At 53.7% G+C, this 15,209-nt stretch overlaps 2 protein-coding genes and 1 non-coding gene across 5 annotated transcripts in view; 1 reads left to right on the forward strand and 2 right to left on the reverse strand.

The window, feature by feature from the left end:
• Nucleotides 1-6,785, reverse strand: part of VAC14 (VAC14 component of PIKFYVE complex) — a 110,431-nt gene extending 103,646 nt beyond the window's left edge. For 2 of the 3 annotated variants that reach the window (XM_068955540.1, XM_068955543.1), the window contains exons 1-2: nt 6,606-6,769; nt 1,238-1,388 (exon numbers count right to left, since the gene is read on the reverse strand). In XM_068955540.1, the coding sequence (XP_068811641.1) occupies nt 1,238-1,388; nt 6,606-6,709 (255 nt within the window). In that variant the 5' untranslated portion in view covers nt 6,710-6,769. Of the gene's footprint in view, nt 1-1,237; nt 1,389-6,605 lie in introns of all 3 variants that reach the window. The other variant, XM_068955542.1, reaches the window with a different exon arrangement.
• Nucleotides 3,643-3,713, forward strand: TRNAG-GCC (transfer RNA glycine (anticodon GCC)). The gene has a single exon. It is a non-coding gene; the product is annotated as a tRNA-Gly (tRNA).
• Nucleotides 6,786-6,956: 171 nt separating the features above from the next.
• Nucleotides 6,957-15,209, reverse strand: part of HYDIN (HYDIN axonemal central pair apparatus protein) — a 181,490-nt gene continuing 173,237 nt past the window's right edge. Inside the window, exons 78-85 of the mRNA XM_068956343.1 lie at nt 14,000-14,280; nt 13,323-13,542; nt 12,043-12,255; nt 10,383-10,546; nt 9,926-10,076; nt 9,261-9,491; nt 8,108-8,332; nt 6,957-7,563 (exon numbers count right to left, since the gene is read on the reverse strand). Of these exons, the coding sequence (XP_068812444.1) occupies nt 7,042-7,563; nt 8,108-8,332; nt 9,261-9,491; nt 9,926-10,076; nt 10,383-10,546; nt 12,043-12,255; nt 13,323-13,542; nt 14,000-14,280 (2,007 nt within the window). The 3' untranslated portion in view covers nt 6,957-7,041. The remainder of the gene's footprint in view (nt 7,564-8,107; nt 8,333-9,260; nt 9,492-9,925; nt 10,077-10,382; nt 10,547-12,042; nt 12,256-13,322; nt 13,543-13,999; nt 14,281-15,209) is intronic.

The following is a 15,209-nucleotide window of genomic DNA, read 5'->3' on the forward strand; positions in this document are numbered from 1 at the left end:
GTGATCCAATTAAAGGCAGTTAACGTAAGGCCTCAAAATATCCTTTCCAAACAAACATGATGCTCATTGGAACGGAATTAAATGAATTGAAATCTACCTCAGCTCTTCCAACAGGGGTGGTCTGCTCTTCCCAAGTGCTGCGCTTTCTTTCACATATATCCTACTCCATACCAAAATCACTCCTACCCTTGCAGGCATTTTTGAAAAAATCAACCACATGGTTTAATTTCAAAAGCCTGACAGAGCTCTTCACCTGCAGAATGCACACTGTCCTCAGTAGGCATCTGGAAGCTCTGGTCGAGCCCTTGAGGCAACTTATGGAGCTCGCTCTTTTTAATGAGAGGAAAGATACAGATGAAGCCCTTAAATGGGATGGAAATCAACTGGCTTCTCTCTACATGTGAGGGATACAAAGGGCATCCATACAGTGCCTCCACAACTGGACTGAGTGATCCATGCATTCAGCAAGTCCAAAAGTTTAGCAAGTCTTCCCTGTTAAGTCCAAAAGCAAGTCTTTGGCTATGTGGCTATGGGTAATGCAGCCCTACGTCTTACCCTGAGTGCTTGCTTAGTCTGACTAAGACTCTGGCACAACTTGGCTCATACCTTAACCACGCTTCCCAAAGGCCTGGCCTGTGCTGCAGGAGTCTACTGAGCTGTGGGTAGCAAAAAGTAGGCTCTGCCTCTTGTCAGGTCTTTTAATACAGATTAATATCCCACATCTACCATCTTGTGTCCAGACACTGCCAAAACCAGCTGCACATGCAAAATGGGAGACTACGTCAGCAGTCTTCAGCAGATAAACATATTTGTCTTTTGCGCTTTCAAAGGACTTAAAACAGGAACAGAGGTTAAACAGGAGATTATCTGAGGTTAAACAGGAACAGACTTCAGCTGCAACATGTTGAGTCTAGTCCTGTTTTCAGCTCAGCATCAGTGTTCACTCAAAACATAGCTACTGGACAAAGGATAGATGGATGCACTTAGACCATTTCTGTGGAGCTGCCAAGATGTGACCCAGGCCTGCACACAACCCGGTGCTGAAAGGACATGGCTGGGGCCATTAGGAAAGCTTTCAAACACCCTTGTCACATGATGCAACACAAGATGCAACTCTCACATGTGGAAGGAAAGGGAGGCCTTGGAGTAGCGAGTGTGTCTCTTCCAGCAGGCTGGCCCAGAAGGAGTAGCGGTTCTTCCACTACAACGTGTGCAAACCAAAAATGCCCATGCCTACCTTGCCCAGGGCGATGGAGCAAGCAGCCAGGCCAATGAGCCCTCCTTTTCGGCTGTGGGGGTGCTGGGAAAGTGCAAACTCCTGCGACAGGATCTGGATCACATGTTTGATCTGGGATGTGTTGTTCTGAGCCACAAACTCTCGCACCAGCCTGGGGAGAGAAGAGAAAAGCAAAAGGCAACTTTAGATTCTACCTGATGCAAATACCTGGGCCGGAAAGCCTAGTTCAGCAAGCTAGATCGCCTCACGGGTCAGCTCCCTGCTTCCTTCATCCAGAAAAATTCCCTGTGGCTGTCTGTAACAGGGATTTTGAGCTTTGGCTGTGACAAACATCAAAGCACAAAATGATACCAGAACAGGTAACGTTGAAGGAACCCACAAATGAAACCTTCCTGTGCCAAGGCGGAGCTCTTCTCACCTACCCTTTCATGTTTAACTGAAGTTACCCATCCATGTACTGCCCCCAGACCTCTGGAAAGAGTGCAGGGGGCTGTGCCCACAGCTGCAGCCTCATTTGCAGTTTGTGAACCTGCAGCCCAAGAACTAGAGTCCTGAATTAGCTCAGTATGGGCGCTTGAGGGCCACCTCACCAGGGCTTCATGCCTGCTGCAGCAGCACTTTCAAAGGCGGATGTGAAACCAGGCCCGAGCCAGAAGTGGGATTTCTTCCCCTCACAAGAGCCAGAGGAGAAGTCACTATGCCCAACAGGGCTGTACATAACGTCTCAGGTTGATGCTGGGAGAACTATCATGTGCCCCCTGCCCAAGCCTCATCCAGAAAAATGACAGCATCCTCTGCTCAGGAGGACCACCCCAGCAGAGCCGCTTCACAGGAGCATGATGATTTAGCGTGACAAGAGTAAACAAAGACAATCGCTTCATTTGGATGAGATCTGCACATGCTCCACTTGCCAGGGACCCGCCCATAGCAACTGGGAGGCTGTGTCCAACTGAGTGTGTAATCACACTGACACTAGCATTTTGCACGCAACAGCCCTGTAGGTGGAGGTTAACCACACTTGCATGGAAGTGATCCCGGAGCCCAGTCAGAGCTGCACAAAGCATGGAGGAAGCCGGTGCTGCCCAGGGCAGCGAGTGGGCGAGGACAGAGGATCTGCAGTGCCCACACTAATGGGCCCCATCTCCAGCCTGCACCTGGGCAGTTCTGGCAGCAGTGGAGAGCCCGTCCCAGCAGCAGCTCCAGCTGCCTTCAGGTTTCCTCCTCACTCTGGAGATAGCGGGAGAGATGTGCCCTCCTCTCCAGGGCTCCTGGAGAAGAAGAGCTGCAGAGGATGGGGACAGACATAGGGGGCTGCAGAGGAGAACAGGGAGTCCACAGGTCGCAAGAGGGTGCTGAACGCCCTGGCTGAAGAACTCAGCTTAAGGAGAAACCTTCAGTGTTGGAACCCTTCATCTTAGGAGGGTCCCAACCTAATCAGGTTTGACCCCCACTTTCCCTTCTCGACATGCTCATCCACCTGCACCCTGAAGGGTGCCACTAACACAGTGATACCGACACCAAGGTCTTCAACTTTCCTGCCAGCATGCTGTCTCCTGCGTGGTAGAACAGGCCAGTCTGCCATACAGTTATGCCAGCAAGCGTCCCTTCTCCAGGACAACCTGCATCCGCACTATCAGTTGCATCAGCAAGTCCTCAATCTTGTGCAAAGCCGAGGACAAAGCTATTAAAACACAAGTACCTTGTGAGGGGCAGCAGTGGCTAGTTAGCTCCCTGCAACTGCTGCAAACCCAAGAGCACTTAGAGGAAAAAGGGGAAGGCTCTGCTCAATCCAGACATGTGCTGTTCTGTGGGTTACACGGGCCATCACCCCTGATCCAGCACCAAAAGACAGCAGAGCATTGCTTGGCACACACTGGGAGCATTGGTTGCACAGGGGCAAAATTCTTGCCCACCAGCCAGGATGCCTGGGTTTGACATCTGCCCAATGCAAAGGAAAGATTTTGGGCCCTTCCAGCTGGCCACCCACTGCTTCAGCTGATAGTCCTCTTGACATTTTTAACATGCTATTGAAAAAGAGACCAAGATTCCCGTCACATGCAGCACTGTTCTTAACAATAAGCAAACAAGATTAGCGCATGAAATGCCTACTCCTCCCCAGAAACTTGCAGCTCATTGCCCAACTGCATTTAATGCTTCAGCCACATTTAAATCCGACCTGAAACCCAGAGAGCTCAGGCAGAGCCACTCCAGTCTACACAACTACTGAAACGTCCCAGGGCGCCTGCCCTGCCCTTCAACCAAGGCTCTCCCTGCTCCCGACAGCTTCTTCCTGCTCCTCATGCGCATTGCAGCCACATCAGACCCACCAGCTGCTTTGTGATACTGTGGGAGATGCTCTAGTGCAGGAGCTGAGGCAGCTGTGCACACAAACACCCACAGCTGGAGCATTGGTGGTTCAGTGGTAGAATTCTCGCCTGCCACGCGGGAGGCCCGGGTTCGATTCCCGGCCAATGCAAGAGCATAATCTTTTCCTTTTTTTGGGGCCTCTGTACAAGAAGCATGCACGTAAGTCATACAAATTTAGCCTAAACAGGGATCATGTTAATCCCCAATGAAGGCACAAAAGCTTCCAACATCTAACTCTATAAATGTCTTGCTTTGACACTACACTTAATTCAGGCAACTTTGACATGCAGTATTTCACCTAGCAGCACTCTTGAATTCACAGACACTCCTCATGCGTTAAAACCTGTACTGCTAGGCCTAGCCCCAGCCACACAGAGCCAGAAAGCTGCAGAGACACTGAAAAATATTGCACTGTCCTCTCCTAGATGGGCGTCACTAGCCAGTCACCCACTTTGTAGCCCAGGAAGATCATTACAGAACAGGTTTACGAAATTTTTTCCCCGCAGGATTAAGACTAGCTCCGTTCTCACCTTGCTTTGAGCAAAGCCGTTGCCCTCTTTCTCCTTTAGGGTATCATGAAGTCTCCCCCTCACGCTTCCCCACCCAGAAGTTGAGTTTTACAATAGCCCCAGACTGAACCACTCTCACAATCTGCTGTCTTAGGGCAAACAGCTTTGATTTCCAGTCCTACCCTGACACATGCTGAGCTCCAGCAGCACAGACCACCAAGACAATCCTTTAACAATCTGGAATTAATGAACACAGTATTTTCTTTTCTTTGAACAAGAACAACTTTATGTACTTTCCTCACAGTGTAAAGGGTAAGGGAAAACCTAACCAGCAAGGCAAAAAGTACCCAACAGCAATGTACCATGTCAGAGTCTGCATTTAGTAGGAGCTGCTCGCACAGCGCTGCTCAGAGGACTAGGAAGGTACCTTAGCTAAGTGGGAGCAAATTCTCCCTCACTCGATGCAGTAGACATAGGAGCAACATTTATGGGGCTGTTCTGTGACTGATTTAAGCTGATCTAAATCTGTGCAGCTGTGGAAACGGTTGGTCCTCCTCATACCCTTCTCAAACTGGGTTTTCAGCTGGATTGGCTGAATTAGCTGGTCCCAAAAGACAGGACAGCACTGCCACAAAACAGTAAGTACTAGTGAAGAGGCTGTGGGAGGCAGGACTACGCACATCAACAGAGATTTTGGTTGGCTTAAGCTCATCATGAAACCATCACTCTGGGGCAAAATAAGTCAGAGTAGAGCTGCTTGGATAAAATTAGCACAGCAGTACCATCCTGAGCAGCAGCAAAAGGGCAGTTACTGAAGTATCCTTGGGGCCTGAACTGCTGGGACAGTGCAGCACATTTACCACAACTCATCCTGAGGGAACCATTCCTGTGTGGGAGGGAGAAAAACAGGAGAAAATAAATATGCAGAAATAGAACAAGGGGCTGAACGAGATAGATTAGTACCTGAGCAAATGCTTACCCCATCCTCAAGAGCCATTTTTCTCTGCTGCCGTGACCCACCCTCCATTGAGAGACCCTCTACATTAGAGGCACACCACTGACACCTTGCATCTCTCCCACGTTTCCCATCAAAGTCTCCGTAAAGCGGCTCTATCGTCATCTCAATCACTTTTCCAGGTGGAGGCTGCTATGAAGAGTTGGCCTCTCTCCTCAAAGCTCTCTCAATAGCTGCATCTCCCACGGGAAGTTCAACTACAGGTTCAGATCATCGTTCCAGCCCCACACAGGGCTGTCCCTAGAGTAGACGTTTTGGATCTCCTAGATGTACCGAGCTCCCAGGTGTAGCCAGAAGGAGATACAGTACTTTACAGGCAAAGCCATGGACCGAAACAGCACAGGGCACCCAGCCCAACACAGTGAGAAGTGCGGCTGTAAGACAAGTGAGGAATGCAGACTGATAACACTAGAGGGGGCACAGCAAAGCCAGCAGACTCCTGCAGACCTTTCCTCCCGTGCTTTGAAAGGAAGGCCCAAGTGAGATCAAAACAAAGATGACACAGGAAGAACTAAAGGAAATGCCCAAAGGCCAGAGGTGACGGGAGGAGCTTTCCACCTCTGCAGCTCAGAATGAACACAGGAGGGTTCAGGCCAGCTCAAGCAGACCCTAGACCGCAGAGCGGAGATTACATCTCACCGTCCTGCAAGCAGGGTGATGAACCGGGTATGTTCACAGGTCAGTCGCATTAACACGGCTCTGCACGCTGACAAGAGAAGGGCTCTGCACGGGCACCGCTGCTCTAGTGCCAACCTGCTGCCCCTGCCAATGATCCTCCCTGCAGCACCGTGAGACCCCAGTGTGCCCCAGCCATGGTCCAGGGCCGCGGCGGGCACCGAGCTGGCTACCCGTGGGTGCCTCAACACGTAGCAGAAGAGCTAACTCTGCATTTCTGAAGCTTTGACAGGTTTCTAAAGTTACACTGCTCACGTGTTTCTTCCGCACGATGCTTTAGCTATGTTGCACAACACAGCGAGGGACTTCTGGTCAGAAAAGGCCTTTTGCAACGGGTTCACTCAAACAACTCCTTTCCCCAGGACATGTTGTCCAAAGTGGCGCATCTCCCGTTGCACCCAGAAACCAACGGGCTCGGACAGAAACTTAACCCGGCGGCGCAGGGATGGGGAGGCACCGCACAGCTTCGGGGCAGAGCCCTTCCCACCCGGCCGCCACCACTCTCCCCTGGTGCTGTGTCCCCGTGTCCCTGTGTCCCCCGAGTCCGCCTGGGTCCAGGCTGGTGCCGGGCCCCCACCCTCCCCTGGAGCCACCTAGCTCCCCCCGTGGCCCCTCGTCTCCCTGGGCCCCCAACGCCCCCCCCGGAGCTCCCCATCTTCTCGCCGGGCCGCCCAGCTGCCCCCGGGCGGCGCAGGGAGCCCCGAGCAAGTCGCTCCGGCCCCGGCCGCGGTCCCCTCACGGAGCCCAGCGGCCGCTGAGCCCCGGCGGCCGCAAGCACCGTCCCGCCGCGGCCGCCGCTCACTTCTCGATCTCGAGGGCCGCCACCTTCCTCTTCTCGTAAAGCTTGTCGTTCAGCGCCCGCACCACGCTGGGCGCCAGCGGCGCCAGGTCCCGCTCCGCGTTCATGGCGCCGCCGCCGCTCCCGCCGGCTCAGCGGCGCCCCGCGGCCGGGCGCCCCGCCGCTGCCGGCGGCGGCCAGGTCAACCCGCCCACGTGACCGCCGCCCCGCCCCGCCCCGCCGCACGGCGCCCCCGCGCGGCGCGGAGGAGGCGCCCGGCCCGGCGAGCGTCCTGCCCCTCCCACCCCCGCGAGCTGCGCCTCCGAGCTCCGTCAGGGCCTCCCGCACTCCCACCGCGGCCCTTGGCTTCCAGAGCTTTATTGCAAACATGCCCCCATACAGGAAGGAACGGCAAACCGGGTGCCCCGCCACCAGCCCTGGCCTCCGGGACCGGGGCTTGTTAGCGATCTCCCGGCCCCGTGCTGCCAGCAGGGCACTTCTCGGGAGTGATGCCCCGCAGGTAGTACACCCAGGAGACTTCTGCCCCCAGGCCGGCTGCCCGAGCGCAAGAGACCACCAGCTTGCTCGTGACGGGGGCCTCGCTGTCAGCTGGGTTGCCCTCAAACGAGACAGTGATGTAGACGGTTTTCTTAGGGCGTAAGTTCGTGGTAGCCCTGACGGTGAACGCTGGGTTCTCCACGTCGTACCTGAAGGCCATGTGCTGCAAGAAGACATTTTTGAAGGGGATGGAGGTGCTGCAGCCAGCCTTAATTTGGAAGGGGCCCTGCGGCTTGGGTGGGACGGAGAGGCCGAAGAGTGGGATGCTGTACTCCCCGCCGAGCGGGGAGGAGAGGAGCAGCGTCGCTCGGGATTCGCCCAGCTGGCAGGGCTCATAGGTCACCTCCAAGCACACCTCGGAGCCTCCCACGCTGGCGGGGGCCACACTGATGGTTTTCTCGGTCTGGAAATCTGCACAGTCGATCTGCAAGGGGGATGGAAGAGATGATGGGGGGGGGGTCACAAAAGCACACCCAGCCTCAGGGCCCGCAGCTCTGAGGGCAGGAATGGAAACACCTGGGCAGAGGCCAAGGGTCCCCCACATCATGCAGCACACTGGCTGCAGTCGCCCTGCTCCCGTTCCCAACCTCAGGTGAGTGCCCATGATGAACGGCTATATGAACACCCAAATGTTCCCAGTAAGGACAACCCTGCACCCCAAACCTTGGGGGACCTTAAACCCCAGAAGTCCAAGCTCCAGAGGACCTGCAATAGCAGCTCCAACAAGAGCATCTGAGAGGGCCTGAGAGGGAGGACAGTGCAGATGGGGATAGGCCCAGCTTTGGTGGGAAGACCCTCACGCTCATATGGCCACCCTGGTTAGGCCAGGTCAAGCTAGAGGGGGCAAGATCCCCCAAAGGAGAGCAGTGATGCCGGCAAGATGAGCTGCCTCCCTCCCCTGCTGCCCAGCAGGGCTCCTTCTCTCCAGCAAGGGCCCGGGGGAAGCGCACGGGGCAGGCTGGGGGCACCTGGAGGACATAGTCTGTCTTCTGGCGGGCATAGTTAATGAATTTGGTGGTGATGGTCTGGTTAGAGCCCAGTGCGGTGCAGAAGTAGAGTGGCTTCTCAGGCCTGCTCGCAGTGGCTTTCAGGTTCAGGTCATAGTAGAAAGTGCCCAAGTCGCTGCTCTGGAGCACCAGGCGCCCGGTGCTCTCCCCCGTTTTCAAGGGCTGGTACTCAAAGACAAGATTGGCCTGGGAGGAACAGAGGGAAGAGCTGCTGAGTCAGGCAGAGAGGGGGGAAGCAGGGCCTGGGACAGGGGGAAGGAGGATGGCAGCCGAACACCCTTTGTCACTCCAACTAGCAGGGTAGAGCCATGCTGCAGCTGGGGGATAATTTACTCCAGGGACTGTCCCCAACAGACGAGAGCCCTCCAACACTATCCCAGCAGCTTCCCACCCTGAAATACTCTTCATCCATCACCCCCGCATTAGGAAGCTCAAGTAGTTGTCCCCTTGCTGTGCTCACACACCGCAGCCCCAGCCCAACACACCTCTGAGGACCCTAATAGCTCTGCGACCTTTGCCATCTGTCAAATTTGAGTTTCAGAGAGGAATCTGAGGCATCCCAGCAGCCTTCCTCAGGAAATCAAGGTGAAATCCCCAACTCCAGACAACATACTCATGTGTTTCAGCAAGCTCTATGGTATTAGAGTAAGATTTTTATCTTTAGAGCTCATTTCCAACTGTTCTTAGGAGGGCTGGACAGCCCTAAAGGCAGTGCTGGTGAGGCTGGCACAGGAGGGCATGGGAGGCCCCACTGACCCTGCACAGAGGCCCTGTCCCAAAAAGGAATCACGAATAACACTCGGGTGATGACCTGTGGGACACAGGTTGGTGTTTTTGCATATCACAGAGGGTAGCATGGCAGACTTGATCAGCGCAGGGCAATTCCCACTGGGGATGTTCTCACACACTTCTTTCCTCTCCGCTTCAGTTTGATCCCAATTGTGTTAAATCTCTCTTCTGAACAAACTATTAGCAGGTGGGAACTGTTACCCTTGAAAAGCAGCCCCATATAGAGCATGGAGGGCACCACTCAAAAATCAGGACCCTCAGAGAGCACCTGCTCCCAGAAAGGTTGCAGAGAGAGAAGAGTGTGTTGGATGAGCTTTGTGCCTACCTCTGACAAAGCAGGAACAGTGAACAGTGGGGGAACGTTAATGTCAGGCACTTTGCAATCTGTGGTAAATATCACTGAGACAGACAGAGGGTTGTCCACGCTGATGGATGAGGACACGCTCTCCCGAATAGGGGTGACCAGTTCAATAGTGCTGATGGGTCCTGAAGCAGTAGCCTTGAAAGTGGCCATGTAGAACAAGTATTCCTCGGTCACCTCATTGAGGAAGGTCACCTGAATCAGAGTGAAATGGAAGTACGAGTCACTGTGCACATAAAAATACACTGGCTGTGTTGAGCCAGCCAAAAGGGCCTCTAGCTCAGCACGCTTTCCTCAAGAATGGTTGCGAGCAGCCACCTAGGAAGAGCGCAAGACCAGGGCAAGCACGTGTGGTATTTCTGCTTTGTATTCTCCCAGTTGCCAGCTGCTTTCAGCTCAGAAGCATCCTGACCCACATGTGCTTAGCAGCCCTCAATGAATCTCCTCTCCTGGACCCTCACTGAGGCTGACAGCATGAGAGGTTTGTGCAGAGAGGAGATGCCTTCTGTTCAGTATCGACCTGGGATCTACAATCCCACAGGTGGGCCCAGAGGTATGAAAACAGACGCCTAGCTTCTCAGTGAGCAAGCAGCTCCATGAAGGACCCAAGGCCCAGTGTCCATGTTTACCATTGTGCTAAAGACCCCTTCCTTGTAGGAAAGGAACGTGAGCTTGTAGTCCTTCTGGGTGGAGCCAGGCACATCAATGTATTCCAGCCCCTGCAGCACAGAACTGCTTTCCAGCTTTTCTGGTTTGAGTATATCCACTACCACGAGAAACCTGTGGGTGAGAAGGATGTGGGAGAGGTCAATGGGACTTTCACAGGATACTATCACATAGGGGTACAACACAGCCCCTCTCATCCTCAATACCTGAGGGAACCAGCTCTGCCCTACCCTGGAGAAGAGCCCTCCAGACGGGTCTTTTTTAGGCAATACATGGGTAGTATGATCCCAGACATCTCTGGCCAGAAATGGCCAAGGACAGTGAAAAACTTGCTGGAAGGAGCTTCCAGGTAGGGGAAAGCCCTTCCTTGCACGGCTGCAGGGACTGATGGTGAGACGAGACTTCCTGGCCCTAACTCACCTCTGTGGTCTGTTCAGCCAGTTGGAGACGGGGATGAGCTCAGTGTAGGGAGTCCTGCACGGTACCTCCCGGAAAATAGATCCTGAACACTTTGGGGCCTCAGCAATCCCCTGCAGGAGGTACTGCAAGCCTGTCCCATCTGGGAACGGGAAGAAGATGGAGCCCTAGAGAGAAAGAAGAAAGCTGGTGAGCTCTCCTGCTTTCTGTCCGGACCTGTTGCTGGCTCTCGAGCACACCCAGGCAGCCCCATACCTCAGGCTGTCTCTCGAGTGGCTTTGACCAGGTCCAGCCGGCTGAGCTGTGACTGCAGCCCTGTGGCCTGTCCAGGTGGAGGGGGTGGTGTGGTACCCGTTAAGGCTAGCACAGCCATAGGGAATGGAGACAGCATGTCCGAGACAAAGCAAGAAAACGCTGACTCTGCTTTTGGCCCTGGCAGCAGAGGTGGTCTGGCCCACATGAGCTATATCCTAACACCCCTTTTCTTGCCTGCCTAAGCTGGTCACATCAGCTGCCAGCCCCCTCTGCCCCTACAGGGACAGCTGTGCTAAGGGGGTGGCAGTCCCTGCTGAGCCCCACTGCCCAGATATCAGTGCTGGGACTGTGCTGGCTCTGGCTTTCCAGCTCTGTCACCCTTCACTCAAGCCCCAACACTATCACCCAGAGAGCAGCTGTGGGCTTGCACAGCAAATTCCTGCCAGCCAGGGTAGGCGATGAAAAGTACTTGTCTCGGATGCCCATGGGTCACAGCCAAGTTCCCTCTATGGCACCTCCTTTGCCCCCAGAGGGGCTGATAACCGTGGGACTCAGTGCAGGGCTGTACAACGTTAAAAGAGATGCTGAGCACACCCAGGACAAAGCATTGTTCAGCACCCTTGAGATTCCGCCCAGAGATCTCTGGCCTCCTTCTCTGGCCTTAATTCTGGCTTACTGTAAGGTCAGCTAGAACAGGGAATGGGGCAGGTACCTGACACACACCTCCAGTATCCCAGAGCCAATCTGGACTGACCCTCTTAATTTAGAGGCTGGTCCCCGCTCTGTCTCAGAAACAGCCTATGGAAGCAGCTGGGCCAGTCATCCCCATCTGCCCAGCCTGAGACCTGGAGGAAGGGCTCTTTCCAAATCCCCCACATTACCAAAGGTGATGTCAAGAGAGATCGCTGTATCGTCTCCCACTTGACAGAGTACTCTTAGCCAGGGCCGTACCAAGAAACGGCAAGGCAGGTTGGCCCCTCTTGCTGCAAAAGAACCCTAAGCAGCAATGGGGTTCAGCAGGGCAGTGCTGGCCAAACTGGCCAGGCCAAGGGCTTGGGGAGCCTGCAGAGCCCACAGGGCTGAGCACAGGGGTCTCTGAGCCCCCAGAGCTACACAGGCAAAGACGAGGAGCTGCACAGAACAAACTTTCACTTCCTGGAGCCTTGGGCAACCTGGCTTTTTAGCTTAGCTCCTCTGATATATCTAGCTGTCAGTGCAGACTTCCCACCTACACTTTCCCTATGTTGAGCCTCTAGCCACCAAGAACTCCAGCTTCCAACATAGGAGCATAGGGTAATTCAGGCTGGAGGAGACCTCTGAAGGTCATCCAGGCCATACTGCTGCTCAAAGCAGGGTCAACTACAAGGCTCATATTATGAAGTTCAGCCTGCTGGCGCAGCTCACGTACCTCATGTTTCTTGTTCTCGGAGGTCATAGTTAGGGGTTTGTAAGTGATCTCGTAGGGCTTGTTTTGTTGATTGGCATCTAGATGGAAAAATTCAGGCCCTTCCCAGTGTTGCCCCTCGATGACAGGCTGCATGGTCCAGGCCTCATTGCTCGGGTTGGACAGGAGGATGGTCTGGCTCTGCTTCTCGCGCACATCACATGTGAAATTCAGTGTCTGCAACAGAGGAGCACAGATGCTTGGTCTTATTGAGGAATCCTTCCTGCTCTCACGGGGCTGGTACCTCCTCACCCCCTGGCGGAGATATGGAAGGAAGAGAGGCAGAACTTGGAACTGGGGGCGGAGCTGTGGGACAGCCAGTCTGATTTGACTATTAGCCCCAGCTGGAAAGGGAGCCCATGCTGCCCAGGGGTGCTGGGAAAGCTGGAAAGGGCTTGGACTCACTCTACACTAGGCCCTGTAACAGAGGGAAAAGCTTTTCCTAGTCATATACAAAATTTTGCTTTGGGTCATGGTTTTCAGTGTGAATCCATTTGTTTGTTCTTAAAGAATGGCTTGACAGAGATTGGAGAGGAATGAGTCTTTTGCCTGCTAGGTGAATGGGGCTGCAGCCTGACAAGGAGCAGAAGAGAAAGAAAATGGGGAGTCCTAGAAGAAAGCCTCCCCTGTATGAGGACAGGACCACTTCTGCGGCTGGTGCCACACAGCCGGAGGTGTGCAAGGCCCCTGTTGTGGGCGGGCTGAAGAGCAGGTCTGTGCTCTGTCTTGGGAGCTTGAGCCCATAGCTCCCAGCTGCACCCTCCTGCAATGCCTGTGAGGGCGAGGAGTCCTCCACGCTGCCTCCCTATGCCCCAGGAGCCGAATGCAGATGCTTTGCTCACTCCTAGTGTTGAATGAAAATGCTGTGCACTGTCACTGCTCCCCTGCCCCGACAGGGAGGAAGAACATGGCTGTAGGTGGATATTGTGGGTATATCTGGTAGCTCCATGAAGAGGGAGCCTCTAACAGCCTCATGGGGCATCCCCACAGCAGGGGTGTCACAATGCAGAGCCAGGACAGCCGAGGCACTAGTTGGAGGAGCAGCACTTTTCAGCAGGGGAGGAAGGAAATGAAAGGGCTCCAAAATTTTGGAAATCCTGCCTGATAGTTTTTTCAGCTCTCTGGGATACCCAGGCAGGATGATAGGTAGGAGTGTACTTGGCCTTTGCCCTTCCCCAGGAGAGACATGGTGTGGATGCTGAGGTTGGTGGGGTAGGACCCGTCCTGACTCTGCTCCTGTTTACCTCTTTGGTCGCTGGGACCTCCATGCAGCATCCTGCCAGTGTAAGCCGGAGCGGCTCACTGCCTTGGATGAAGCACTGCAGGCCGTCATACTGGATAGCCTGGCTTGTCTTAGAGGGGTGGAAGGTCACAAGGAAGGGGACATCCATTCCTGGGGAGATGTAACCCCTTGTGGGGCTGATGGAGAAATCCGGCTTGAAGCTCTTGACAATCCACTTAAACCTTTCCAAGGAAAGCACAAGGACAGAAAGGAAGGATTAACAACTGGGAGGCTGCAAATGCAGCATGCTGTTTTCTAAGGGCTTCAAGCTGGGCAAGACCCAGCTGCACCTATTTGCAAACAAGCATTTGGTGTAACCCAAATGCTAAATCCCAGGGCTTGACTGCATGGCCTCTGAGCAGGCCTGCAGCACTGGATGTCCCCCAGCACAGTGCAACTCGGATGAGGGTTCTCAGGAGCATGTGCTGCAGCAGAACTGGCTGATGGGCAGGCTGAGTGTCCTTTGCAAGGCTCTGCCAGCTGGCCCCAGCTCACAGGCTGGTCCTTTCCAGCCTGCTGCCTTGTCTCTGAGAGGATAAAGGAGAGGAGAACAACTGCCTGGGCAGCCACAGCCCCATCCTGCCCCCAGCCCTCATCCAAGCTCCCAGGCACTTAGGCAGGGGCAAGGTTTTGCATTACCTGACTCCTATGTCGCCTGTGTTCTGCATGATGATGCGTTGGCAAGCACAGCTCTGCTGCAACACCGCTCCAAAGTTGATGTGTTCCCGGTCCAAGCTCACGCTGATGCCCTGGCAGGAGCCCTGTACCATGAAGAGGGAGCGCACCAGGCCGTGGCACTCCAGCATCACCTCTTCAGTGAAGGGCAGGATGCGGCGCTTTGGGGAGAAGATCACCTCCACTTTACAGGTATCTCCTTTGGGCTTCAGACTTATTTCATTGGTGGGGTTCAAGCAGAGAACCTGTCCAAAGAAATGAATGGAGGCTACTTCATCTGGCAACTGAGCAGTGAATCCTTCAGAGCTAGAGTTAGAGGAGATTCTTCCAATCACGCTTAGATTCGTTCCTGTTCTGTCCCCACCAACATTACTCCAGTCTTGTTCAATCCCTGATATGCATCCTTAGGTAGCAAAGATGTTCTCTTGTAAGATGTCCATCTGGCCATGGGGAGCTGGACTATGACTTCCCAAGTCATTTCATGTAAGCCCCAAGAGAGCTGTAACTCTTTGTCGTTAAAGTTTGGTTTACTTCCCTTAACTTTACATGCCTAGAATATATGGCCACAACCATAATGTAGGTGTCTGAAACGCGTCAGAGGGATTATGCCTACTTCTCACTTTTGGCTATTAAGCCTGAAACCTAGCTCACGTGAGACATCTACGTTGCAAGCATCTACTGGTAGATCGTTAGCCTGGACAGCATGCAACTGTAATCAACCCTAATTAAACCATCCCAGTCCCATCTGGTAGCAAACATTACATAAACCATTGAACAATATATTTCTGCAGGTGAAAGAAGATATTCACTCTCAGCTTCAGAGTTTCTTCTCTATGGGTCAATGAAACCATATTCTGCTTTAACCCTTTGGGATCTTTGATTACTAGTACCCACAATGGGGGGAAAATTTCTTCGGAAAAAGGTTTTGGGCTATTTTTGCCTGAGAGAATATTGATATATTGGATAGAAGAGGGCTGATCAGTGCTGTTTTTCCCTTACACACTACTATGTCCAGAAAGGCAGAAATCTGATCCTGGAGTCTCTAGGCAATTTTGATTCAACTACCAAGTAGATTCTGGGGATGTCCATGAGGAAGCTAAGGACACACGACCTGCCTGTACCCCAAGCTCTCTGGGTCTGCTCCAGCCTGGAGCTTTGTAGTCATTTTTACACA

This window comes from Struthio camelus, chromosome 10, assembly GCF_040807025.1.
Source record: "Struthio camelus isolate bStrCam1 chromosome 10, bStrCam1.hap1, whole genome shotgun sequence".
Taxonomy (NCBI): domain Eukaryota; kingdom Metazoa; phylum Chordata; class Aves; order Struthioniformes; family Struthionidae; genus Struthio; species Struthio camelus.